This window comes from Xenopus tropicalis, chromosome 9 (genome assembly GCF_000004195.4).
Source record: "Xenopus tropicalis strain Nigerian chromosome 9, UCB_Xtro_10.0, whole genome shotgun sequence".
Lineage (NCBI taxonomy): Eukaryota > Metazoa > Chordata > Amphibia > Anura > Pipidae > Xenopus > Xenopus tropicalis.
Window position 1 is genome coordinate 18,597,811 of NC_030685.2, and position 27,985 is coordinate 18,625,795.

The window sequence follows — 27,985 nt, forward strand, 5'->3', positions numbered from 1 at the left end:
TAACAGGGCAAAGGAATGATTTAGTGCCAGGGAAAGGCAGGCTATAGCTAAGGTGCACCTTATACATTAAAACAGTTCATATTCTACATGAGAGTCGCTGGGAATCGACTCAAAAACAAGTGCAAATTTTTCAGTTTTTTTTTTTTTTTTTTAAGGAGATATGTAGGGTATGACCACAATTGTAAGGGAGGGGAAGCGTTTTTCAACCCACATCAGACTTCCTGCCTGTACATCTACTGGCGCACAATGCAGGGAGGAGCTCTGGGTCCAAAATGGCTGAAAGCAAAGGGCAGTAGTTTGCACAGGAGGTGTATACAGAATGCAGTACCCTGGGGCAGATTTACATTCATAGTGGATCAATTGGTATTATAACCCTTTAGGCTACAGCCATGTTCTCAGAACCTACGCTCCAAACGGCCTTTCCACAAGCCTGGCCCCGGAGCTATAGCGTTGGCCTAGGTGCAGGCACACGAGGCAGGCATTTCAGAGCCAAAATCCACTCCATGTGCCCAACATAGTGGCTCTGGGTGCAGGGGGGGCCGATTCTTGACTTGTGTTTATCCACAGGCCGAGAACCAGCCCTGCATGGCTGTAGCCTTAAACTAGGGTAACGGCAGCAAACTGTCATCTTGCCTAGATATGACATTTAAGCCACCCAGGGCAAAATGTAAAATAGATCATATACAGAAATCCCAGGCAGAAGAGCAATAGGGGCGCTTTAGTAGGCTCCTTAGTGCTCATTGTCACTGCAGCCCTGTCCCCATACCTGCTCTACAGGGCCCTGTTGGGGTCAGTGTTCCAAAAGGAGCACCCAGATCTGCACCATTTAGTAGCAGGGCAGGGTACAAGGTGCAGAAACATGGCTGACTGTGCCAAGCTCGCTGTTGCTGGCCCCCATAGGTAGGCGACTGTTAATCCCTGTGCCAGAGATCCTAGAGATCACACAGCCACTGGAATTCAATGAATCTGAAATAAAAAAAACAAACCAAAGGAAGGGCACACTATCTATCTAAATGTAATATACTGATGCCCTGCAAAATACTGTAAAACGTGTACTGTAGCTTCCCCATAACACCAATTACTCACATACAGTACATTATTCACTGTACAGTTCCAGGTTGCACATTTTATACAATCTCATAAATATTAACAGTAAAAAAAAAAAAGTTCAAATTTACAAACACCAAAATAATATTAATCATCAGCCTGGAAACTTGCAGACCGCCCCTCCGAATTGAAAAAAAGCCCACCGTCGGGCTGACGCCAGCCCAGTGCTAGAAAAGGAGGCTGCGCCGACGTGCACCGCTGCTATGGAGCTCGTCACAAGGTGCACGGAACCCTGTTGGGCCAGTAGAGGCCGCTCTTTCAAAAGGGGTCCTAATGGGCTAAAAATTCACATGATCCAAGGGGTGGGCAATCTGCAGGTCCTGAAAAAACAAACTCCCACTCCCATCATCCCACTTCCATAAGGTTCAACCTACAGCCAAAGCTGGGTAAGAAGCCTTCATGGGTGGAACAACGGAGCTTCTATAAATGACCTGTTTCAAGTAAGACAGTAAACAGCTTGAGCGAGACTGGACGAGGTGCAGAGCTTATGTAACATACCCCAAACTGCCCAGTGCCTATTTACACTTAGGTATATACATTTGTATTGGGACAGACAGACACCTGTAGGGAGGGAAACCTTAGCAGCACATTTTTGGTCCTTCTCCATGAGTGGAGCGGAAAAGAAAAAACTAAATATGGCGGTACCCAAGTATTGGGCGTATTTCCATATACATTCATCTGCGCATTTCTGCCGTCCGCAACATGAACCTGTGACTCGGACCCGGACTGGAGAGAGAGGAAATCAGAAGGAAGACATCCCAGAGGCCGAGGTGCCAAGGATAAACTCAGTGGTCCTTGTGTCCTAGGTACCCGTGTCCTCTCCGCCTCGAGTCCAGATTAGAAGCTCCCATTTTGGTTTTGAGATGCTTGGCTTGAGCTAGCTTAGAGAAGGGGATTCCGAATGGAGTGGTCGGGTTCTCGACAGGCATGGGGTTTGCCGTTAGAGGACTGGGAGGATTGGCCGCGTGATTGGGCCCCCAGAAGCCGTGCCGTGCCGCCAGTCCTTCAGGCTTTCTGATTTGAGGGTACCCCCGGAGAACCCCCGTGCTTTCTTTCCTGCCTCTGGCTCTCCCTGGGTTTTTGGCCTGATGATGGATGTGCAACCTGTCGTAGCTTGGAGACGGGCCGTTACTGCCAAATGGATACCCCTTTGGGATCGGAAAGAGAAAGAAATGTTATCATACAAGAAGAGGGACATTTGTATTGCACAAGCTGCGATGCTACACGGGGGCCTATCAGCTTTCATACAGGCACGTGATTCTGGCTTAGGCCCACCTGAGTAAGAGCCTGTGGTCTGAGATTGCTTTCTTCTCATGTACCCCTATCAGAGCCGCCATTAGCGGGGGGACTCAATAAGGAACACAAGGAGCAAGTGGAACAGCTTATTCTGCATGTTTGTGCTTATTACTAGCAGCTGGGGCAGCCATGATTGCTCCTCTCATTTGGGCTTCTCCACCAACCCTGTTTAGATACTTTCAAAATCAGCTTGTCCCCAGGGTCCAATACAGGAGAATTGTCCCCAGGGTCCAATACAGGAGAATTGTCCCCAGGGTCCAATACAAGAGAATAATCCCCACACTAAAGAAGATTCCCTTCACAAGGTTGAAAAATGGCGGCACTCCTGCTCACCTTACCAAGCACATTACCGACTGGAACACATTACCGACACCAGAGTAAAATTGTTTTCCTCAGTAATGAAAGCGCTTGGTGTTATTTATAGGCTTCCAAATCCCTCATTGTTTAAAATATTGTCCCTTTAAGCTGTACTTTTTTCACACCATACTAAGGGCACAGGAAAACAAAGCCTTTAAGCCCACGCCCTGTCTCAAGTGCTCGTAAACACGGATGAGTGTGTAGGTATGACCCATGTAGCTGTCATTTTAACCCCTTACAAACTATATCAAATAAAACCCTACCTCTGATACAGAGTACCCTTCCTAACACGCACGCAACACGTAGCAATTCATACAGCTTACAATACTGAATTAACTCCAGAAATGCCAGTAAGGCTGTTGTAGAAAATGAACCTCAGACATGCCAGTAAAACAACTGTATCAAATGGGTTCAAAGCCTTGCATTAATACCAAACATTCCAGTAAGGCAGAGCACTGATTTAACCTCAGATATGCCAGCAAGACAGCTGTATAAAATGGGTTCAACACCAACAATGAACACCAGGCATGCCAGTATGACAACTTTATAAAATGGATTCAAAGCCTTGAATTATCCCCAGAGATATCAGCAAGACTACGGTTCAGATTGTTGGATAAGTCCAGACATGCCAGTAAAAGTAAAACAACTACATAAAATGGATTCAGAGTCTTAAATCAACTCCAGGCATACCAGTAAGGCAGTTGTAGAAAGAGGATTTCTGAGCACTGAATTAACCTCAGACATGCCAGCAAGACCACTGAAGAAAAAGGATTCAAAGCACTACATTAACCCCAGACATGCTGATAAGATGACTGCAGAAATTGCCTATAAAACACAGCATTAATCCCAGTTCATGGAACCTTAGTGTGTGTATGTACATATTATATATATAATATATATATATATATATATATGCGAGATAGTAGCTAGCAGCTCCCTTACAGTAACTCACACCTGCTCTTTAACGGATCCAACCATTTCCATTTTTTCCAGGTTATTGTACAGAGATCCCTGTCTGCAAAGAACCTGAGTCACGCCAAGGCCGGATCCATCCTCGCCAGCTACCTAAAGATGCTTCCCATGATATTCATCATTATGCCAGGGATGATCAGCCGAGCTCTTTATCCAGGTAAGGCCCACAGATTGGCACAACCAAAATGCCAGGGAAGGGCGAGAGTATGATGGGCAAGTCTATCCCACTGGCTGGGGGGGGATAATACTGAATCTGAGGGGTCTCTTCCCTCTGCCCAGTGTAACCAGGTAATAGCCCTGACTGACCAATCATTTCTAGTGAGAATTTGCTATTTTCTACATATTCCCATCAGCATTAGAAAACGCCCTTTCCTATAACAACCTGAAGGCTTTAAATGTTTCTTGATAAGGACATAAACAGGCTGAAATCATTAAAACGAACGTGAGAACAGGAATAGCTGGTTCCGTGATTGAGTGAGAGGCATGAAAGCGGCCCCTAGATTCCCAGCATTCCTTAGGCTCCTTTTGAACAACAGCAGATTGCATTCCCAGACTAATCTGTAACCCCATAGGGTCTGTACGAATACAGCCATTTCCCTCTGTCTGACCGGGCACACAGCATGGCAGGGGCTGCGCTATGTAGCTACAGGGGATATGGACACGCTCCTTTATTATTTGTACATAGAAAGTCTATAAAGCCAGTATCGGGGCCCCACAGCCAAAAGCAAAATGGAGCCCCACAGCCAAAAGCAAAATGGTACCCCAGTAGCCACAGGGATGAACTATCTACTCTGATACTACCTTAAAGTGTAACAAACGCATGAAACGTGTGTATTATAACTACTGCACCCCTAAATATAAGAATATTAGCGGTCATGTTGTAGCCTCACCCCTGTATATGGCTATGGGCTACTCTGTGACTTCTGATATCTGTTAATAAACAAACCAATGATATATTGTATGTATAACACATACCATTATGCAGCATTACATAAAGGGACACATTAAGAAAGCAAGTGGCTCTTCCTGAATATTATACAGCTGAAACATCAGGGGTTAATTCTCTACACAGACGGTTCCTTTAATCAGAAACCTCCCAGCATATGGCGCCCTCTATTCTAGTTCTAGGGCAGCTTCAACAGAACCCAGCGCCCTGGTATCACTGATCTTACAGGAACGCACAGGACCTGTTATCCAAAATACTCAGGACCTGGGATTTTTCAGATAAGGGGTCTTTCTGTAATTTGGATCTCCATTTCTTATGTCTACTAAATAAGGATTATTTATTATATTATTTATTATATCTTAAGGTGGCCATACACGGGCCGATTCTAGCTGACGATATTGGCTTCTTAGACCGATTCGTCAGCTAATTGGCCCGTGTATGGGCACTACCAACGGGCCTGCCCGACCGACATCTGGCCTGAAATCGGGCAGATATCGATCGGGCAGGTTAAATAATCTAGTCGGATCGGTGAACGCATCGGCTCGTTGATGCAGTCCCCAAACCGACTTTGCCTATACCCATTGTTATAATTCCATCACCGAATTACCCTGGATTTTCCCGATATCGCCCACCCGTATGTGGGGGATATCCGGAGAAGATCCGCTCACTTGGCGATCTGAAGGTGTATGGGCACCTTTAGTTGGGATTAAATACAATGTACTATTTAAGTACTATAGAGAAATAGAAAAATCAATCTTATAGATTGATAAGATTTGTTTGATTGAGTCTATGGGAGATAACCTTCCCTTTATTTGGAGCTTTCTGGATAACGAGTTTCTGGATAATGGATCCCATACATCTTCCTTCTCCTGCCAAGGTATATATTACCCTTATGCAAACAGCACAGATCAACCAAGGGTTTTCTGTGCATTTCAATATAATGTACAGTTACCTGTTATGGGTAAGCTGATAATCAGTGTACAATACAATGGTTCTGGTATTTAAGCGCAGAGATAAACAGGGATCAAAAGTCATTTGTGGGTTTCCGATCAATGAAAAACTTTGCTTTCTGATTAAACAGGACATTTGTGGTCGATAAATAGTTTATTTACAGGTACTGGACAAACAGGTAAAAACACTTCATGGTGTTACTGGTCCTTTAAATTGTTATCATTGCATTTATAAACTCAGTGTAAATGTAAGACTTCACTTATTCTGCACTGGACTGTGTGCTATTAAAAGAGGTAGTACACCTTTAAATTAACTATTAGTAGGCAGTGGTGGGCAGTGATAATCTACTTTGTAATACAGTTGGCAACTGGTCTTCATGTTAAAATTATACATAATTGTTTGTGGTGCAGCCATCAGGCTTGGGATTTTAACTAGTTGGAGGAGGTAGCAGAGGGCCTCAGAAGAAAGATAAGCCATAAAAGGTGGTTGTTTTGCCGGGGTCAGCGACCCCCTCAGCCATATAGCATATTTAGTTGCAAGCCAAAAAGTGGTAAAAGTGGGGGCTAATAATTTAAAAACTATAGACAATAAAAATGACAACTAGGGATGCACCAAATCCCAGCCGGATATTTTGTGGAGGATTTAGGGTTTTAACCAAATCTCTACTCAAGAACAATTAAAAAGTTGCTCAAAACGGGTCGATCTATGAAGAAGAAGGACAGTTACTGGCAATGATTCATACCTGGTTAGGTTCCATAGAATAAATCATTTCATTCCCATGCATCGGGTGGCTATTGGCCATCGCCATCTTTAGCTCTTGCTCAAAAGCGGGGTTCCTCCTTCTTCCGTTCTCCATCTGCCCCATGTCCATCATTGTCTGGAGAGGACTAAGGAAGCTTCCTCGGCTTATGTGGCCGTCGCTCATCTTCCTCTGCCCAGGATAGTATTCCCCATTGAAAAGATCCTCTGAGTTCCTTCTCTGCAGTTGAGTGGGCAAGTAGTACTCCTCTGATATAGAAGAATTACTGGAAGGGGGGAGAGAGCCGGAGCCGCTGGAGAAATATTGCAAACCCTCGTCACTGTCATCCTCTGCTTTCTCATTCTGAGTGGTGTCTTCTGTCCTTTCCGTGTCCAATCCATTGACGGAAGGCATGATGCTTTCAGCTAGGCACGGGCTCGTACTTCCTGCTTTGGCATTCTGTGCATTTTTCATGCTTATAAAGTCCACTACCGGCAGTGTCCGTGGCTTTGGCACTGGTGGTCCTGATGTTGGCTCTTTGTTACTGGGAATGACAAGATGCTGACTTTTCAGCAGGGACTCAAAATTCTCTAGTGGAGGGTCTTTACCACTAGTTTCTGGTGGTTTATCAACAGTGTCTTTTACAGGCTCTTTCTCCAAGTTCCCACAAGGAGCTGGTGATGGTGCTGATGCTTCCTCTGTGCTTGACACGGGTGGCTCCCCTTGACTGCCCTGTACAAGTGTAGCTCCACTGCTACTGCTAACATTAGATGCCTCCTCTTGCCTGGGATTTTTGGAAACAATGTCCTTGCCCTGACATGAAGCTGGTTGATTATCTTGGCTGGCTGAGACATTTGTCTGGCTTGGCATAGACGCTTCACCTTGGCTAGTCTGACTTACTTTGGAACCACTGCTCTGGCTTGGAGAAGACTTCTTGACTTCACTGGTTTGTGTAGAATCCTTGGCCGGGCTAGGAGAGTGTTCCACTTCTTCTCTGCCTTGGTTCAATTTATTTGTATGAACAAGGGTTTCAGAAGGTTCCTCCTCTTTTCTCATTGTAGTCGTTTCACTATTGCCACATCCAGACTTTTCCTTCTCAGAATTCGGCTCAGATTCTCCCTGGCATTCAGACTGTTTCAGCTCCTGCTCCTTGTCTTGCAGGAATTGGGCAGTGGCTTGTGACGTATCACAAATCTTGATCCTATTCATCTGGTAAAGCTGAGGATTCTTAATGTTTGGGTCGATAATATTAATGTATCCCAAAATATCACTTCCTGGTTCAGGATCTGGCTCCACCCAGGTGGGCAGGTAGTCAAACATGTTTGCCTTCTCCATATTTTGTAGGCCTGGGTGTTTCTGTTGCTCATGGGGTGGCTGTTCTATGAGCTTTGCTTTGGGTTTAGCGACAATATTATTGCATTTTGAATTTTTTTCTTGTTTCAGCTCAGCCCCTGTATCACTGGCACTTTTGGTTCTGACCAGTGCATACTTCGGATTAATGAGCTTCTTGGCAATTGCTTCTGAGGGGCCTGAAGGTACAGAGGTTGGTTGCAACACTGGTTCAGGCTCTGGTTCATTTTCCATTGGAATATTCTTGAGACTGACTCCCTTAGAGATGAGGTAGAGATCCTGGAACTGCCGGTCAAAGGTTTCTACCACTTGTCCAGAAAGCATGGTGATAATATTCCGATCGATTCTTGCAGCTGACCAGGTGAAACTAAAAGGAAAGGAAAGAGTGTGAAAACCTTATGTAAAATGTGCAGCTTTGTAGTCAAAGAACTGGGCACCTGAACAAGCCCCAATCACACGTTAGCCAAAAGGCTGCCCCATTAGTCAAGAGAGAATGACCGACCTTCATAGAGCCCTGACCTCAACCCAATTGAACACTTTTGGGATGAATTGGAATACAAATATGAGCCAGGCCTGATCCCCAACATCAGTGTCCGACCTCACCCAAATCCCACCAACAATCTTCTAGCACCTAGTGGAAGGCCTTCCCAGAAGAGCAGAGACTGTTATGGCAGCAGAGGAAGGTCCAACCTCATGTTAATACCCTTGGTTTTGGCCATTCAGTGCATCTATGGTCAGACCTTGAGTCGGGTTGGATAGGTGGGATTTAGAAGCTGTTCCATATATTAAAGACATCCCCCCGAGTTACCTGTAGGAGCCACACACTGCTTTGTCTCCATCCACAAACATGAACTTCTGCCCCAAAGACCCCTTGAATTTGGTGGAAAAGCGCGTGTAGAACTCGGAGCCCCCCACGCTGCGGATTCTCAGGTTCTGAAATATAAAAATATATTGGACTTACAATCACAATACGTAGCCAAAGCAGGCCCCATACATGCGCAACATGGAAGCTTTAGGTCATCAAATGAACTCCCCTCACCCCAAAAAACAAATACTAAAAATACATAAAACACAATGGGATAAAAAACACACTAGAAAATTTAATATCTAGGTTGTGGTGATCCATAAATGTAGCCAGACCAGTAACTAAGTAGGTGCCCCCTGCAGCTGGTAAGTGGAATCTCAGATATATATTCCCTCTCCCTTACACAGCACCCAAGTATGATACATTTGGGGGGCAATAAACACGATGCCCATTCCTAATGGTAAGGAAAGCTGCACAGCAATGGGCTTGTTCTGCCCTGTATAATCCCAGCGACAAGTCCAGAGCTGCTGCAAATTTACAATGTGGGCTATTCACTCTGACAGCAGGGCGCGACTCCTGGCACATTTTACCCAATGATTGCCAGGGAGCAACAATTTCCCCAAGATTTCCCAAAAACTTGCAGTCGCTGCCAGGGCTTAAATCTGTAGAGTATATATTGGGGCTGCCGCATAACTGGACCAGCATTCATTGTGACCCAATCATTGGCTTAGGGGCAAAAGATCAGATCAGCAGGCTTGGCTAGAATGTGGGTGGCCAAATGGGGCAAAAATCTGCTAATTTGATCAGCTCATGATTATGTGACTTGCATAAAACATGTCTGAAGCCTCCTTCCATTATATGGTCATAGTGATACTCAGAGTTCCCTGTATAACTCAGCCTGCAGCCTTGTGCCTTTATATGGGCACAGAACCCCTCAGTGACTGCTAATATCCTTATCATTTACAGTAGGGGGTACATCTATGAAGATTCTCATTCATCCAGGTCATGATATACAGTATCTAGTACAATTAAGTCTAAAACAACTGGACTTTTCTGAGTTTTTCTTGAAAACGTTTCACCACTCATCCGAGTGGCTTCTTCAGTTCAAATGACTGGTAGGGAATTCCCTGGTATTTAAACTCTTGATGGTAGTAGAGTCACAGACATCCAATCACAATGGTTCCATTGAACTTGTTCAGTTAGGTGTTAGCTGAAACTGACAGGTGTAAGAAGGTATGATCCAATCACAATGGTACCAAGATTCTCATTGATGAACCATTGTGATTGGATCATACCTTCTTACACCTGTCAGAAGCCACTCGGATGAGTGGTGAAACGTTTTCAAGAAAAACTCAGAAAAGTCCAGTTGTTTTAGACTTAATTCTAGTAGGGGGTACATTATCCCTTATAATACATGAGTGATACTCAGAGTTCCCTGTATAACTCAGCCTGCAGCCTTGTGCCTTTATATGGGCACAGAACCCCTCAGTGACTTCTAATATCCTTATCATTTACAGTAGGGGGGACATTATCCCTTATAATACATGAGTGATACTCAGAGTTCCCTGTATAACTCAGCCTGCAGCCTTGTGCCTTTATATGGTCACAGAACCCCTCAGTGACTTCTAATATCCTTATCATTTACAGTAGGGGGGACATTATCCCTTATAATACATGAGTGATACTCAGAGTTCCCTGTATAACTCAGCCTGCAGCCTTGTGCCTTTATATGGGCACAGAACCCCTCAGTGACTTCTAATATCCTTATCATTTACAGTAGGGGGTACATTATCCCCTGTTTTAATGTGGTTACAGGTTTATCTCTCGCCAGGAATGTCAAGTTCCAACAGACATGCAGTCAGGGCCATTATATAGTAAGTGGTGCTTTGGTTGGTTTTAGCCTCTGTTAACCCCGTGTTGTCTCGCCCTCCCTCTCCAAACACTTACTAAAGCCGCTGACATGTTTAAGGGCTCTTATGTGCGCACTTGATGGCAGCGTAACAGTCTGGTGTTTGCCAGTATTAATACATACATGGATGGGGGGCTGGACTGGCTCTATACGTGTTTTCTCCAATGTACGTCAGATTTTATTTACACGAATTTCATTACTTTAAATAGTTACCCCTAATGACCAATCAGCAGTTCAGCTTTGGTGAGGCTACTGAAAGCAATATACTCTCATTGGTTACACACTGACCAATACGCATCTACACTAAACTACCCAGGGCTGGGGCTTTTCCTAAAGCAAAGGTGCCCCTCCCTCCTCCACCCCGAAAACTTTAATTGCATTACTAACCTCTGTAGATGCCTAACAAACTGGCACCCTCAGTGTTTTTGGGTATAGTTCCCCTTTAAATTTGAGACCTGCACCCTCTGAAAGAAAATGCCATCCTGAGCAACTTCAACTTAAAGCTGTTTGTAAATGTCATTGCTATTGAAAGCAGTACTTCTGTATCCCTTTCTTTCCTCTGGTTCTGACTGCTGAAACATTGTAGCAGGAGCCAGTTCTCCTCCCAGTCTGTTACAGGAGTCAGAACCAGCAGATACAGATTGTTTTCTCCCAGAATCCCTTGCCAGAGGTACTGAGGGCTGCCTATCTCTTCTGTAGATCCCTATATATTGCTCCGAGGTTGGGTATGGTTAGTATAATATTAACAGGACTTTCTAACGACGTTCCTATATAATTAAGACTGCAAGTGAAAGGTTATAGCCGCACTCTCTCTCAGCCGCCAGTCCCTCTCCCTCTCTATTTTATCTCACATTCCGTACATTTTGAGGCCCTCGCCCTTCCCCCTGGCGAAATGACTGTCTTTCAGATCATGTGCTCTGGGTAATGAGCGCACTGACTGCCAGCACCACCCAAACTGACAGCTAACGAGCTGCTGCAATACAGACCAGTAATTAGCCTTCCCTGGCAGTGCCACCTATGTGCTAGTCAGGGCATTATTGCAGGACGCGGGCCAATGGCTACAGTGGGCCCCACACTGAAAACATTTTAGGGCCCCAATGCCTTGGATGGAAGCTTGGGGCACACACCCACTAAGTGGCAACATGTACCAGCTGGGTAATATTAATCTGCCTCTACATATGAATTATCTATGTAAAGGTATAATAAATGGGGGAATCCAAAATGTTAAGCACCTTTCCCCCCAGTCATTTTAATCACTTACCCGAGACCCTGGCTGCACCCCCTAACATTTGGCACCCCCAGAAAGTATACTGTTCCTTTTCCATTAAAGGCATAGTTGTCATCAGAAAACGTTTTGTTTAATGTTTTAGGTAAAACTTGTTAGTTTGTCAGCTGACCGGTAACTGTACCTGCTGATTGGTTGCTATGGGTTTCAAGACCACTAGAAAACCTTTCAACTATAATTACATTACCACCCCCCTGGGAAGGATCCATTCCCCTTTATCCAAAATCATTTGCATTTGCTGCAGCAGCACTGCTGCCTGTAGATGCCTGGGACTGAGCAGATATGACAACAAAATAGATAAGAAAGGTTAGATAATGTAGAGCAATAAACCCTCTGAAATGTAAAATGCCTATATAAAGGCATCACTGAAAATAACGGCACTATTACAGCCTGTGTGAATGAGCGAGTACAAATAGGGAATGTTATGGGGCGATATCCCTTTAATTAAGCCTGGTGTGCCCCTGTGCCCCCCCCCCCCCCATACAGAGCAAAGCCATATATCAGCCTGGACCTGGCCATAGATCAGTCAGATGTCAGGGTGGGGCGGGTATGTAACAGAGCAAACACACACACAGCTGGCAGCCTATTCTGCAAACACAGCATCATGCCCCGGGGCCCCTCTGTCCCACTCACAGACTAGAACTTACACAATAAAGGGAAAGTAAAGGCTAAACATTAATACAGCTACAAATGCTGATTTTATACACTGAACCCAGAGGTTCAGCAGCCCTATAACAGTAATGATTCCATTCCTGCAGGTCCCCATCTTGGATCTTGTTCGGCCATCTTGTGTGTGTCAGTGGCACTGCACATGCTTAGTGTGCTCTGGGGCTGCTGTTGGGAAGCTAAGCTTAGGGGTTGTGGGAAATCATTAAGCTAAAACTGGTGTTCGTCTGTCATGGAAACTGATGCAAAAGGCTCATAATTACATGCTGCTGCAGGGTACACTGGTTTCTGAGCTGCCATGTAATGCAAGTCTTAATTACTTACTGACTTGCCGTGTCTTGGGACTTTTATATACAGTATAATGTGGGTTCCTAAGATCCGGTAGGTGGCAGCTGTATGTGATGTGCAGGCCGGGCCGAAACATGTGGGACCCATGTTCCGGAAGGGTCGGGGCTGACACTCGTACAACATATTCGGGTTGCGGGCAGGTTTCTGGCCGAGTTCTTTCTGCCGCCCTAACTGTGCCCCACTCCGGGCAGCATCTATTTATAGACATGCGTCTGTCGGGCGTGGGTATATAATTAGACACGGATGCGTGGGCCGCGTTGGGCGTGGGTTAAATATCCGTTGACCTGCACATTACTAGACAGCAGCCCAGAGCACGTGCCGTGAATCAGCAGAAAAGAAGATGGGGGGGGGGGGGGGTACTGGGGCATCTTCAGGGGCACAGATCTTCCCTGCTAAAGGGCTGGCCTTGGGCTGATACAGAACCCTGCAATTTAAGGTGCAGCCGAATTCGTTGTTGAGCTTAAGTTCCCCTTTAAAGACTTTAAAGTCTTGGCTGCAATTTTAGTATTATTTACTCACAATGTATGCAATTTTTTTTGCTGCTGTTATTTGGCACAACGTTTATGTGTCTTAAGGGTCAACAGAAGCCCTTGTGGCCCCAGAGCGGACAAACTTGGCATTGAAAGCAGAGGGATTGGACGCTTGCAACTCATTGTAAAAACAGAGAGGAGGCTGAACTAGGAGAGGGTGCATCAATCTGTGTCTATTATTAGGCATTATACTACTCCGGTCTTTATTCCCACTGCCCCTTTGCCTCCCTGTGCCTTGGGGTAGTCGCATGTACTTACTATTGTACGTTGATACTTGTTATTATTATTATGGCCTTGTCGGGGGTAGATAAAGCCGCCACTCATCCCTCCCCCAGGGATGTCACATTGCCATGCCACTGGTGGCGCTCGCTTAATCAGATAACGAGATATTTACAACTTAATTGCCCCCTGGTTGTAATATTTATAGGAGATACAATCGCTCCTTAGCAACGGGCAAGCAACACAGCCCTACGAAAAATACTGTCACTTTAGAACCATAAAGTGATACAAGTCCATTTCACCCATAGGACTAGCTACATACCCAAGCGTGGTAGGGGGGTCCTTCTGTGCTCTGCTCCTTGCACCCAATTCATTAGTTGTTGTGGGTGCTATCAGTTGAACAGGGTGCAAAGTGCAAAATCATGGTGGTGATTAAATGACCCCTAGTGTCTCTACACAACACATGCAGCCAAAGGGGACTCACAAAGGACACAGGTAGATGCTGTGGTGGGAGAGAAAGTAGGCCATACATGTACAGATTGCAGCTGCTGCTTCAGGTCCTTCAGACCTTCTACCCTAAAATTGGGCAGATCTCTATCGGGCAGGTTTGATTTTCCCGTTGGATCACGGACCACATCAGATCGCTGATGCAGTCCTTGGCCTGATGGCCCATATACCCAATATTAGCTCAATATCGCCCACAGTAGGTAGATGAGCAGATCGTCTCCCACCTTAAGCAACAGTAATTCTTGTACTGAGTCAGGTGTAAGAGATAGAAGGGAAGCCCTAAAGCACAGTCAGGCTGCATTAGCCCCGGGGGCTTGTGTATCACATTACAGGCTGCCTTTAGTTGCTGCTGTGCATGTCGATACAAGTGCCCCCCACAGGGCAGAGCGTCTCCCAACCATGCAGGGGCAGGCCGCTAACTTCCCCTATCAAGTCACGGTGCGTCCAGGTGGTCCTGATCCGAGCACGCACTTACCTGCTACGCACAGGAAGTCTCCCCTGCATGGGCATGCCTTTCATTTCACTTTAAGCACAAGCTGAACGGGACTTAATAAAGTGCAACTCCACCCAAAAGCAGCATTTATACATAATGGAAAAAAATGCCTTTCTAAGCAACTTTCCCTATAGTTGCACGTGTAATTGCTATTGAAAGCAGCGTTTGTTTATCCCTCTCCGTTGCCTGGGTCTGATTCTTGAAACAATAATGCACAAGTCAGGTCTTTTAATCAGCTGCTTCTGCTACATTGTTTCAGGAGTCAGAACCGGCCATGTTGAGAATATCCGACAAATAATGATTTCAACATTGACAAATGACATTAAAATCAATGAAAATGTTGAACTGGGGGCCACCACCCCCCAACCCCAAAAACCACTCACCTTAAGGTGCCCTTTGTGCATCTGAGCTTTCTCGCACATCTGCAGGAAGTACTTGACGTCTGTTTCATCCAGAATGATATACACGGAGACCTTCCTTTTGAAGCCGGCATCTAGCAGGTCCTTAAAAATATCTATATCCGTAAAGTGGTCCATGACGACAGCAATTACCTATGGGGGGGGAGAAAACAGTAATTAGCATCCAGTCACCTCTTATGGGAATTTTTAGAGCAGTGACATATGCCTATATATATAGTGAATAAAGGGAAATAACTTCACAATCCCTTTTCTGCTCATATAGGGAAGTGATAAAATTATTTTCATGCAGCAGTTCCTCCTTGCTTTATGGCTGAGGCTCCAGCTATCTGTATAACACAGCATTCAGACCACAGCAGTCACAGTTCTTATTGAAATCCTGTTTTAGCACAGTGAAGATTTTCATTATTTAGAGCTGGAAAATACCTATGCCAGAGTTTACTTTGCCTTGATTTAATGGGACCCTGAATAAATCTGGGATTTCTCCTTGAGACCCCAGAATTACCTGCTTTTAAAGGAACAGTAACACAAAAAAATGAAAGTGTGTAAAAGTAACTAAAATATAATGTGCTGCTGCCCTGCACTGGTAAAAGTTGTGTGTTTACTTCAGAAAGTCTACTATAATTTATATAAATAAGCTGCTATGTAGCCACGGGGGCAGCCATTCAAAGGAGAAAAGGCACAGGCACTTAGCAGATAACAGATAAAATACTATTGTATTCCACAGAGCTTATCTGTTATCTGCTACGTAACCTGTGCCTTTTCTTGAATGGCTGCCCCCATGACTACACAGCAGCTTATTATATAAATTATAGTAGTGTTACTGTAGCAAACACACCAGTTTTACCAGTGCAGGGCAACAGTGCATTATATTTTTATTACTTTAAAGCTCTTTCATTTTTTAGTGTTACTGTTCCTTTAATTAATATTGGTTATTGTAGGGGAACAATATAGTGGTTTAACAGGCATCATGGGGCCCCACTACAAGCAGCATGGGGCGCCAACGTTCAGTCTGAAACCCACAGAGTTTTACTGATAAGGTTGCCTCCTTTAGCCTCCTTTCATTTTGCCCTCGGTCTACTGGCCACTTTCCCATTTACCGGGCCATGGCTACTAGTGCCCCTGTACATGCTACATTATACAGCAGCTGTGCAATAGCCCAGACCATTCGTACTGTAAACCTCACATGAGAGCTTCGGATTTAAAAGAGAAGACGCTGGTTTTGTGTATAATTGGAGGAAATTATTTTTGGTTCATTAATCCCAAAATGTTCTAGATTCTGCTTGAACGCATGTGATGTCATTTTGAGCAACTTCCAAATTGGTGGCGTCTGTTTAAAGGCAACAACGCTTTCATCTGTGTCATTATCCCACACACCCACAGCCGAGCTAACGAGAAATCTAATTGGTGCCGTGTCTGGGTTAGAACTGGAAGCTCCTTGCTGCTGTATAATTATTCCTATACCAGTCTGTGCCATGGAGCTGCCGTACACCGACATGTGAGGGAAACTCACCGCAGGATCTGTGCTGAGACAAGAGAATACATCTGTTTATAATGGGTTTCACTGTGAAGGGTATAAGCACCAACCCGCTGCCTGTAATGTAACCCTCACTGTGCAGCTCTGAGTTTTGGGTATAAAAGTAGGGGTTGTTACACCTTGGCAATGTCACAATGGGCATTCTGATTGCTGCTGCTTATACTGGTAACCAGATCTCCTCCTACTCCCCTGCTTCACACTGACATCCTACAGAAGCCTTGTGGGGTCAGCTGGTGCTTGGAAGACCCATAGCGCGGGTCTAATTTTTGAAACCCATATTTTTTTCCTTCTAGGACTCACAGCCTGACCTGCTGACCACCATTAAATCAGAGTTTCTGTTCCTGCAAAAGGAGTCCTACCCTTACCACTACTACTGGGTCCCCAACTCGCTGCGAGTAATAGGGACTAAAATGCCACCCTAGTGCCACTGCCATTGGGTCAGTGCCTAATTGAATTGCCCCCCAACATTCCCTTGCTGGTGCTACACTGTTCCACTTCAGCAGATCTCTCTGCTCCCAAACAGAACTTGTAAAGGTCCTGATTCTAGCTGCCGATATCAGTCCCTTAGACTGATTCGGTAGCTAATCGGCCCGTGTAGGGGCACTACCGACGGGCCTGCCCGACCGATATCTGGCCTGATATCAGCCAGATATCGATCGTGCAGGTTACGACTTTGCCTTTACCCGTCGTTATAATTCGATCGTTTGCCCCAGGGCCAAACGATCGAATTAGCCTGGATTCTCACAATATCGCCCACCCATAGGTGGGGGATATTGGGAGAAGATCCACTCGCTTGGCGACATCGCCAAGAGAGCGGATCTGAAGGTGTATGGGCACCTTTAGTCCTGGAACTGACCAACCGTGGCTGCTCTACAATACCTGTTGGTGCTGCCAAATGCTGTGAGCCTTCTCCATGCCAGCCTGCAGTGCCCAAACCTTGTGCTGGTTTAGCCAACTCTGGTTGGTATCTTGCTACTCAATACAACATAACACTATGTTAATAGTGTATTCAGCGTATGGCTATTGGGGGCAGGCAGGTGTAATAATGACCGCACTGATGCTGCGGGATGGCAGGCAACAATAGGTAGCACTGTCAAGACTGCAGGGCTTTAAGGTGGCCATACACGGGCTGATTGTAGCTGCCGATATTGGTCCCTTAGACCAATTCAGCAGCTTATCGGCCCGTGTAGGGGCACAAAAGATGGACCTGCCCGACCAACATTTGGCCTGAAATCGGGCAGATATCGATCGAGCAGGTCGGTATCAGGGCCAAACGACCGAATTAGCCTGAATTTGCCCGATATCGCCCACCCGTAGGTGGGGATAACGGGAGAAGATCCGCTCACTTGGCGACCTTTAGTCATGGGCCAACACTGGGCATCAGGATCTCGTCATTCCTTGAGCCACTAAAAAGGAAATCAAGTAATAGCACAAATTAAGCTTAAAACTGGGGCTCCGTGTCCCGGTCTCTTGTAGCCGATTTCTTAGAAAGGTGCAGGGCGATTGGCTACGTGTAATGTTTTTGGAGTGTGGGAGGAAACCCACGAAGCGTCAGATAGTGCCCTGGCCGGAACAGTCTGTTTCAGTGCCCTGGGCAGAAACAATGTGTTTGTTTGGCTTCAAACAATGACGTTATGTGGCTAATTCAGCAGATAAAAAATGCTGTATAAATACTCAGGAGCCTCGCCCAGCCTGCTCGGAGGCTACTAATATGCAAGCTAAGCTTCTAGCTCACTAATATGTATGTTTAACATTTATAGTCTTAAAGGGCCACTGTGGCCCTAAATACCCTGCAGAATTCTGCTTAGCACAGGGGAATATGTATGCTGCTTCAGCTTTATTTTAAAACTTAACAAGCTGTCCCAAGCCATAGAACATTCAAATTTGCTGCCCTGTTCCGCAAGCCAAACCCACAATGGTCAGGCCACACCCCTGGGCTACTAGACAATGCCTTCTGCTGGCTTAAAAGCATTATAAAACATAAGGTGAAGAGGAAGGAGACAGATAGCGTGTCCAAAACAATGGCATTGACAGCTTTAAAATAATTACCTGAGCTAATGAAATACATGACAAGGGGAAGTTCTACTGATCAAAAACTTCATTATAAATGCAAAAGAACTGACCAATGGGAATGCCGATTCCCGGCACTGTGTCAGCCATCTTGCTGGTACCTTACATATAGAGATAATCATATAATTTTGTCCCTTCATTATATGGCACAGGAATCAGACATGGGGATAAAGGGACAGACTTGTTCAGTGCTGGGAAACTGGGCTTAATACTCCCATCTCCAATTGCAGGAACAGAGAACAGGGAGCCGGATTTACACAGATCAGTTGGGATTCTCATTGGAGGATTCTTTGCATTTTAAAGCAGCCGCTGGCTGTGGAGATTTGGGGAAAAGTTTTATTGTGCAATATTGCTTTAAGAATACAACCCTGATGTTTCTGGACTACAGCTCCCAGCATGCCTCTACCTTCATTATATGTTACATTATTCTGGGATTTGTAGTCCAGCAACAACGGAATAAAGTTTGGTTGAGCAGTGCAATGCAGCAGGGTTTACATCCCCTTTAAACTCAATCTGGATCCCCGAACCTGTTGCCCAGACGCCCCCAACATGTTAGTTTCTGAAGCTACAAGACCCGGCATGATAATCTCTCATGTGATTTATTTCAAGTGATGTGTTGCGGCACTTTGTTTTTTGTTGTTGCAACAAAGGTCACCCCGGCTTAAAGTGCCGGTACCTGGAATGAGAGTTTTTGTCTAATAGCTAGGCAGGGGAAGCGAGACTACTGGGCATGGAAGGAGAGCGTGTATTTTCGTGTGGCTCTTATTGTTAGAGAGCGTTCGGTAACATGAGAAGCGGCTGACGCGTCCCCTGAAGGTCTTTTTTAAAAAAAAGTGACAAAAACAGTTGCCGTCTGATAGCCTTTATTGTTTGGCCTTTTCCGGCTCATTTATGACTCGGCACAAAGGACACAAACTAATAAAGCATCGCTGTGTGAGCACAGGATTAGCCGGCCTAGGACTCAAATGCCACCCTGAGCCATAGGCGCATTGTGCCACCAACCACGGTGCCTCCTTAGTAGGCATACTTCCATCATACAGTACAGTGAGGTTCTATACTAATAATGGGACACTGATCCCTAATTTGCCCACCAGTGTGGCTTACCAAAATGGAACTTACTAAGTCATTTGACCCCCAGGATAATAATGGGGACCTATGAAGATCCTATATGGCCAAATCATTGGGCCAATGTGGTCTTCACGCTATGGGATTAACCTATCCAATAGATGCGGTTAATTTTCATCCACATGTTGGCCAGGTTGTCAGTTTGGCTCCATACATGGACCAACAGGCTATCAAGAGAGGTTTTTTGGGCACCTTCATGGTGCCACACGCAGGCAATGTTGTATTCAGGGGTGAATGTAAGTCTCTCAGACCTGCAGCAATTCTGCTACCTGCAAAAAAACATGGGCGATTGCACCTATTTTTGCACTCTGCCCCGCAGGTAGTAAATGACCCCTCTTATCTAAAGTTCATTAATTCCATCAGTGCAGAATACTAAGCCCTTAACAGGATTTGATAATGAGAGAGATAAGAAGGATCAGGAAATGATCAGGATCAGCAATAGGAAACTAATCAGCACTTATTCAGCACTTTTGAAACTGTTTGGGTCCCCAGGGTGCTTACAGGCTAATCGCTATCTCTGCTGCCCAGCCCTGTGTGTGTGCTTGGCCATTTGGCCTAGTTTCCCTCCCTCATTGCTCCCCATACTGCCCATTCCTCAGTGACACCGGCATCCGGCACAATTTATGGCTCTTTTTCACATTCTGCTTTGTTTCTTCTTTGTTTCATCCTCTGAAGCCCAGCACATACACACACAATTGTGGGTCAATGTTTGACCTAGGTGCCTGACATCTGCCTTCAGTCCCAAACAACCCAAAATTCCAGCCAGAATCTGCCCAGTGACCGAAAATGGCACATTTGGGCAACTGAACAGCTCAGGGTCTGTACTGGCCAATTTGGCTGCCTGTGTGTTCCCCAACCGACCAGTGTACACATATTAACTATATTATATATATATATATATATATATATATATATATATACACACACACATCATGGCTACATGAGAGTGCAGGGACTAGGGTGAACACAGAAGTGTTACATAAACATTAAATAGCGTGACAAATGGCTGAGAGATTAAAAGTTGCGAAGTTGCCCATGTGTACAAACCCTAGAGGGGTATTAAGCAGGGAGGTGTCAGCGCTTTGCCTTATTGACCCAATAGGGTGTGAAACGTGAATTCCAGCTTTTCCAGAAGGAAATGAGATTGCTGGGTATGTCCCACACCTTATCTTCCAGCCAGGGGGCATAACAAGCAGAGCAGCTATTGGCTGATAGGAAATTGAAAGATATTAGAGGGAATTCTGGGGATAATGTACCCCCTACTGTAAATGATAAGGATAATAGAAGTCACTGAGGGGTTCTGTGACCATATAAAGGCACAAAGCAGCAGGCTGAGTTATACAGGGAACTCTGAGTATCACTCGTGTATTATAAGGGATAATGTACCCCCTACTGTAAATAATAAGGATATTAGAAGTCACTGAGGGGTTCTGTGACCATATAAAGGCACAAGGCTGCAGGCAATTACACACACCGCTATTAGCTACTGTGAGGTGACCATTATATGTTATTAGTGCCAATAATAAAGGGACAGAGGGAAAGGCTGCACTGTCACTGAGCTACAGAAGAGCCCGAGGACTGAACATCCTGTCTGTTCTGTTTGTCTTGTTTTTGTGTCTCATTTCTCTGCCCCAAAAAATCTGTCTGTTTCCCAGGAAAGTGGGTCAGTGTTTGGGGACAAAGGAATTGTCACTAAACAAAAGTAATGGTTTTTTGGGCCATAAAAATCCAGTTACTGAGAGTGGAGGGATGTCCTCATTTATGGCCTGTGCCATATTTATGGGTGCCCCTCAGGCACAGAGAGTCTGCACCCCGAAAGTAAGAGTGCCTTGGGGCCAAAAGACTCTAATTGTGCTTCCGCAGAGCGACTGTAGGTGCAAACTCACACAGCAGCCCCATGCCAGCAAATCCCCCTCCATGCCAGCAAACCCCCCTCCATGCCAGCAAACCCCCCTCCATGCACAGTGTCTTTAGTTCAAGGCCCCTTCAGTGTTCCCAAATCCCCCCACCCCCAGTAAAACACGGCTATAAACAGCGTACGAGGCGCTATAGCCATAAATGCCACCCTTCTGCAATTCAGTTTGCTTTGTATAAAGCAAGTTATACACCGTGTGCTACTTCCCCTTGTAACCGGTATCAATTGGTATAAGTTACCCTTTAAACAAGGGCTGTATTATTTTAGCTATCAATAGAGATAAAGCACAGCTTACATGGGAATCGCTCTGCCGTGCCGCAGTTTATTCACGCGTTTGCTTGGGAATCTCAGACTCACTGGGTGCGTTGGGGGGGGGGGTACTAAAATAGTTACTCAGCGCTTTCCACCATTCATGGTTATCTATTGAGCGTACAGACACCCCTTTACGTAAATAGAATGACCTTGTCTGCTGATTCAGGAGCATCATTGTGGGCCCAAGAGCTCCCACACCACCCACTCTCTTTGTAATACGTTTAAAAAATATAAAAGGGCATTATACATTTAACCCTCTCTGTGCCATCATAAGCGCTAGCACCCATATATTCATCTTTTCAGTTCAGTTATTTTCAATGCAGAAACTCCAGAGCCTCAACCTAATCCTAGGGTCTAGTAACCCATAGCAACCAATCAGCAGGCAGCATTTACCAGCCCTGAGCTGACAAAGGAGCATGAGGAAACAAGGGTTAAACCACTATCTCCATGTCTGGACAGAAAAAAACAGCAGGGAGATGGTAAATTCCTCTTCTGCATTCAGGATAATTATCCCACTGCTTAACCCCTTGTATATGCTAGGATTTAGAATGCAGCCTCTTTGAAACGACAACTTCCTGCAGGATGCTGGGAGTTGTAGTTTCTAAATACCAAGAGGGACAGCCAGGATTATTACTATGACCTCAAGCCTCATCCCTGCTTAACAAAGTAATACACTTGGGCTACCTTAGAGGTTCCTGACACTTTCCTAAGGATGCTGGGAGTTGTAGTTTCTAAATGCCAAGAGGGACAGCCAGGATTATTACTATGACCTCAAGCCTCATCCCTGCTTAACAAAGTAATACACTTGGGCTACCTTAGAGGTTCCTGACACTTTCCTAAGGATGCTGGGAGTTGTAGTTTCTAAATACCAAGAGGGACAGCCAGGATTATTACTATGACCTCAAGCCTCATCCCTGCTTAACAAAGTAATACACTTGGGCTACCTTAGAGGTTCCTGACACTTTCCTAAGGATGCTGGGAGTTGTAGTTTCTAAATGCCAAGAGGTATAGCCAGGATTATTACTATCCCTGCTAAACAAAGTAATAAAAATGGGCTACCTTATAGGTTCTTGACACTTTCCCAAGGATGCTGGGAGTTGTGGGTAAACAATAGCCGGGTTAGCCACAGAGCTGTGACATTACTGTGGGATCTGCCTTCCACCCTGGCCAGGTAGGGTTTCCAGTCGGCCTCGCCGGGCCTGAGAAACAGGACACTAAATCCTAAAAAATGTAATTAGTTCCTAACTGCAAGGGGCAATTGGAACAGCCTTTGTCATCACTTATTCATTTGGCCCCGGTGCGTTTCAGTTCTGCTGTATTACAGCGAGACGAGGCTCATAACGCACAAGCGTTCCCAAAAGGGTTCCCACACCAAGAGGAATGCAGAAGGAATGTTGGCCGGCCAAAAAAATAAGGGATATTATTTTCTCGAATACTTCCAGCAAGACTTGAAATGAGATACCTATTTATTAAGCTGTGGCATTTAAAGGGGATGGTTCAGACACACAGTGCTACTTAGTAGCAGCTACAAATCCCCTGCCATAGACTATACTGAGAATTGCCTCTGCTAAAACACACACACACACAGACAATTATCAGTAAATGATCAGCATTGTCTCTATGTCTGTAGCCGTGACAAGTAGCTCCGTGTGTCTTCACCCTTATGATTACTTTGAGTATGGTATAGATTGTCCTATTGCTAGCAACTTTGCAATTGGTCTTATATTTATTTATTTATTACAGTTGTTTTAATTATTTCCCTCGCATTTATACCTCTTTCCAGCTTTCAGATGGGGGGGGGGGGGGGGGTCACTGACCCTGGCAAACAAAATTTTACTTTTTATTCAGTCCTTCACCTTTTCATATTGCAGTCTCTCATTCAAATCGCTGCCTGGTTGCTAGGGTAAATAACACCTTAGCAACTAGACAGATACTGGAATTCCAAACAGAACAGATACTGAACAAAAATCTAAATATCGTAAGTAAAAAAAACACAAAAAAATCAAGACCAATTGCAATTTGTCTCAGAATAACACACAATGGGCATGGAGATCCAATTGAAGAGCTGAAGGGGAGGCGCCATCACAGTACATGGCTAAGACAATGCCAACTCAGTAGCCAATGACCTTTATTCACAGTACAGTAGCTGCCCACCAACTAAATGCCGACTATTCTGACTCCCTTGTGCACCGACTGCCTCACCTGGAGTCATAATGGCCCCCAACTAAAGCACTAGGTCAGCTCCTTATATCAAGCAATGATTTTATTATATCCCCTTTATTTCTGTGAGTGAGTTGGGACATGTATTTGCGTCGGAAGGTGCCTCTCCGGTTTGAGATTCCAGGCATTTTATTACCGGGTTTGATGATTCATAAAAAGAAGCAATCAGCGCATCACGTGCAGATATCACCTTATCTCCTCTGCCATAGACAGGCGATTGGTGCAGCATTCCAGCCCAGCATGGCTGCCTGCGTGTCTGAGCAAAGTTAACAGCTGCGCTATGACTTGGAGGCTATGGCAGCCTCTATCAGGGCTGTTAATCTAACATGGGAGCTTGCCAACGTCTAACTGGGACACACAGTGCATATGTGACTCAGGAGAAGCCATGGGATGTACGTTAATTGGAACATTTTCCCTAATGGCCCTGCTTCAATGTATACACAGACACGCAGTAAACAAATAATTTGTATTATAAATAGTATCTCTGCTTGGAATCGAACCTAAGGCCCCCAGAAGGGCAAGCCTGAGTTCAATTCCAGTCAGGGCACTTTAGTAAGTTGCCTTACTATATAAACACCAAAAACAGGATCAGTGCGTGAGTGTATGTGATACTGAACTGTAAGCTCACTGGGGCAGGGGAAAGTAAATGGTGTAAATGGTAAAAGTGCTGCTTAAGTGCATAAAACATGTCACTATCCTAAATAAAGAGTCTGCACTGATGTAAACAGCAGGTCTCAGATACAGGATATCACACCACTGTGGTCTGAAAACCGCCGTTATAATGATAGCTAGATCCTCAGCCATAAAGTGTGACAGAAATGCTGCTCTCTGAGAAAGCAAAACCCCATCCAGTTACCAACTTACTGCGTTACTGAATATCATAGGTTGTTTTCAGGCTCATATACAGACTTCTGTCCGTTAAACAAAAGCAATGTACGTCAGGGGCCCCTGCAAGGATCTCACTACACTGGCTATTCTCTCTATAACAGAGCTGTGCGTCTTTAAAAAGTTTTAATCTGCTGCTTTTGTTGACAGAAGGTGAAGAAAGGTTTGGCATACAGGTTGGCACCACTGCCTGCCGGGCAATAAAAGGATCACATCCTGGGCGTACAAGCAGCTTGGTGCCCGTACCCCGAGTCACATGTCTGTTCCCTGCAAGCTTATGCCATGGGGGTGAGATGGACCCCAGCACCTAAACCATAGTTGCCAAATTGCCCTGTGTGCCCATAGCCGTGCCCAAGTCTTCTAAATACATACGGCTGAAGGTTTCTATTGCATCACCTTACGGTGAATCCTCAATCAAGGGGCATGGGTGCAATTCTCCCAAACAAGTTGGGCAATGGGTGGCACCACCCTTCTACAGGAAATGGCTTTCCTCCTACGGGAAGTGTCTCACCCCCATGTTCCCCTGCTTTGCACCTCGGGGGAATGTCAGCATTCCTGAGCAATGAAGCAGGTCCCTAGGGGAATCACACGGGTGGATCAACCCATTCCGGCAGCACCCCTACAGGGAGTTGTATTGGAATCCACGCACTTGTGTTGAACTAAAACTCCCAGCACCCCTACAGGGAGTTGTATTGGAATCCACGCACTTGTGTTGAACTAAAACTCCCAGCACCCCTACAGGGAGTTGTATTGGAATCCACGCATTTGTGTTGAACTAAAACTCCCAGCACCCCTACAGGGAGTTGTATCAGAATCCACGCACTTGTGTTGAACTAAAACTCCCAGCACCCCTACCAGGAGTTGTATCGGAATCCACGCACTTGTGTTGAACTAAAACTCCCAGCACCCCTACCAGGAGTTGTATCGGAATCCACGCACTTGTGTTGAACTAAAACTCCCAGCACCCCTACAGGGAGTTGTATCAGAATCCACGCACTTGTGTTGAACTAAAACTCCCAGCACCCCTACAGGGAGTTGTATCAGAATCCACGCACTTGTGTTGAACTAAAACTCCCAGCACCCCTACCAGGAGTTGTATCGGAATCCACGCACTTGTGTTGAACTAAAACTCCCAGCACCCCTACAGGGAGTTGTATCGGAATCCACGCACTTGTGTTGAACTAAAACTCCCAGAGTTGTATCGGAATCTTGTTTTTCAACTAAAACTCCCAGCACCCCCAACAGACCAAGGGCAAGAAGGAAATTCCTAGAGTATTATATAAGCAGAATGGGAGTTCAATGACTATACCTTGGTCTGCGCTACGTGGATTATTGGCGACTGTGTCAGTTTATAGATAGGCGCAACGTGCCAACACGGCAAAACCATAGATCAGCCTCTGGCAATATCTCACCATATTGATGGACTGCAACTCCCAGCGACTGCCTGACAGCCGGAGTTGTAGTTCAACAGCTGGCAGGGCAGCAAGTTGCCAGAGGCTGTTAGACAGACAGACTGTTGGAGAGATGGAGTCACAGGTGGCTACAGACAATCACTCCACTGCCTGGCAGTCTCCTATAGATCTCCCTCTGTCTGTCTATATCAGGCTTAGAGAAAGATAGACAGACACATGAGATATGTATAAAGTGAGAGACAGCCAGAAGGAGACAGACTGCTGGACAGACAGACAGCCAGAAGGAGACAGACTGCTGGACAGACAGACAGAAGGAGACAGACTGCTGGACAGACAGACAGCCAGAAGGAGACAGACTGCTGGACAGACAGACAGCATGAGAGAGACAGCATGAGAGAGACTGCTGGACAGAGAGACAGCATGAGAGAGACTGCTGGACAGGCAGAAGGAGCCAGACTGCTGGACAGACAGACAGAATGAGAGAGACTGCTGGACAGGCAGAATGAGAGAGACTGCTAGACAGACAGAATGAGAGAGACTGCTGGACAGGCAGACAGAATGAGAGAGACTGGTAGACAGACAGAATGAGAGAGACTGCTAGACAGACAGAATGAGAGAGACTGCTGGACAGGCAGACAGAATGAGAGAGACTGGTAGACAGACAGAATGAGAGAGACTGCTAGACAGACAGAATGAGAGAGACTGCTGGACAGGCAGACAGACAGAATGAGAGAGACTGCTAGACAGGCAGACAGACAGAATGAGAGAGACTGCTGGACAGGCAGACAGAAGTTACATAGGTGCAACTATAACTCACCTTCTGCGCCTGGTTGATCATCTTCCTGACCACCTCCTTGATATGGGGCTGCCCATCTACCGGGGGCTGCATGTACACCGTGGCCCTGGTCACCCCCCGATAGGCTACAGCTTCGGGCCAGCCCAAGTCCAGCTCTGGAATGGAACAGTCCGATCTTTCGGGCCAGTACTCCAGCGACTGCCCCCCATCCTCCTCTTCCTCCCCACTATCCAGCTCGCCATCCTCCCCGGCCGCCCTGCAGTGGCCAGAGTCGGGGTCAAAGGGCTCCAGCCGGCCGGCGATCCTGCTCAGCTCCAGCTCGGAGAGGAAGTCCCTGATGTTCTCCTGCTTGACGACCCCATAGAAAGCGTCGGTCCCCCGGGCCAGCAGCGCCTCCAGGGCCAGCCTCTGCTCCTCGCTGTAGAAGAACTCGGCTTTGCTCTCGCTGGCCCTCCAGTTCACATGGTTATTGTCCAGGCATTGGAGCTGTGACAGCGCCATGGTGTGCCCTGCTGCCCCTCGGCAGATACCCGCTCTCTCCCCGACTCCTGCCTGCCGGCAGCGCTCCCCTCACTGATCCTCTCCTCACACAACTTACAGGTAGGGAACAGAGCACCGCCCCATCATGTGACGTGCAGCCATAACCCCGCCCATCCCGGCACTGACACGCCCTAAACAAAGTTGTAATGAGTTGGTTCCTCAGCTGCCTCTGCTCTAAAGGGCAACTCCACCCAAACACTGTTTACTGCATAAAAACAGAACACGTGTTTTCTAAGCAATGTTCCACCATAGTTTCATTAAAAATTGCCTTTCGTTT

The 27,985-nt window shown here is 45.9% G+C and overlaps 2 protein-coding genes across 3 annotated transcripts in view; one reads left to right on the top strand and one right to left on the bottom strand.

Annotated features, from left to right (window-relative positions):
• slc5a10 (solute carrier family 5 (sodium/sugar cotransporter), member 10) overlaps positions 1–27,985 on the top strand; it is an 88,298-nt gene that overhangs the window by 31,475 nt on the left and 28,838 nt on the right. For both annotated transcript variants that reach the window (XM_018097449.2, XM_004918057.4), the window contains exon 9: positions 3,754–3,889. In XM_018097449.2, coding sequence (XP_017952938.2) covers positions 3,754–3,889 — 136 coding nt within the window. The remainder of the gene's footprint in view (positions 1–3,753; positions 3,890–27,985) is intronic.
• fam83g (family with sequence similarity 83 member G) lies at positions 135–27,765 on the bottom strand. Its single transcript, XM_004918055.4, has 5 exons — positions 27,190–27,765; positions 14,864–15,031; positions 8,527–8,651; positions 6,372–8,085; positions 135–2,255 (listed from the first exon to the last, which is right to left on the bottom strand). The coding sequence occupies exons 1-5, from the start codon at positions 27,667–27,669 to the stop codon at positions 1,893–1,895; spliced, it is 2,850 nt and encodes a 949-aa protein (XP_004918112.1). The 5' UTR covers positions 27,670–27,765; the 3' UTR covers positions 135–1,892.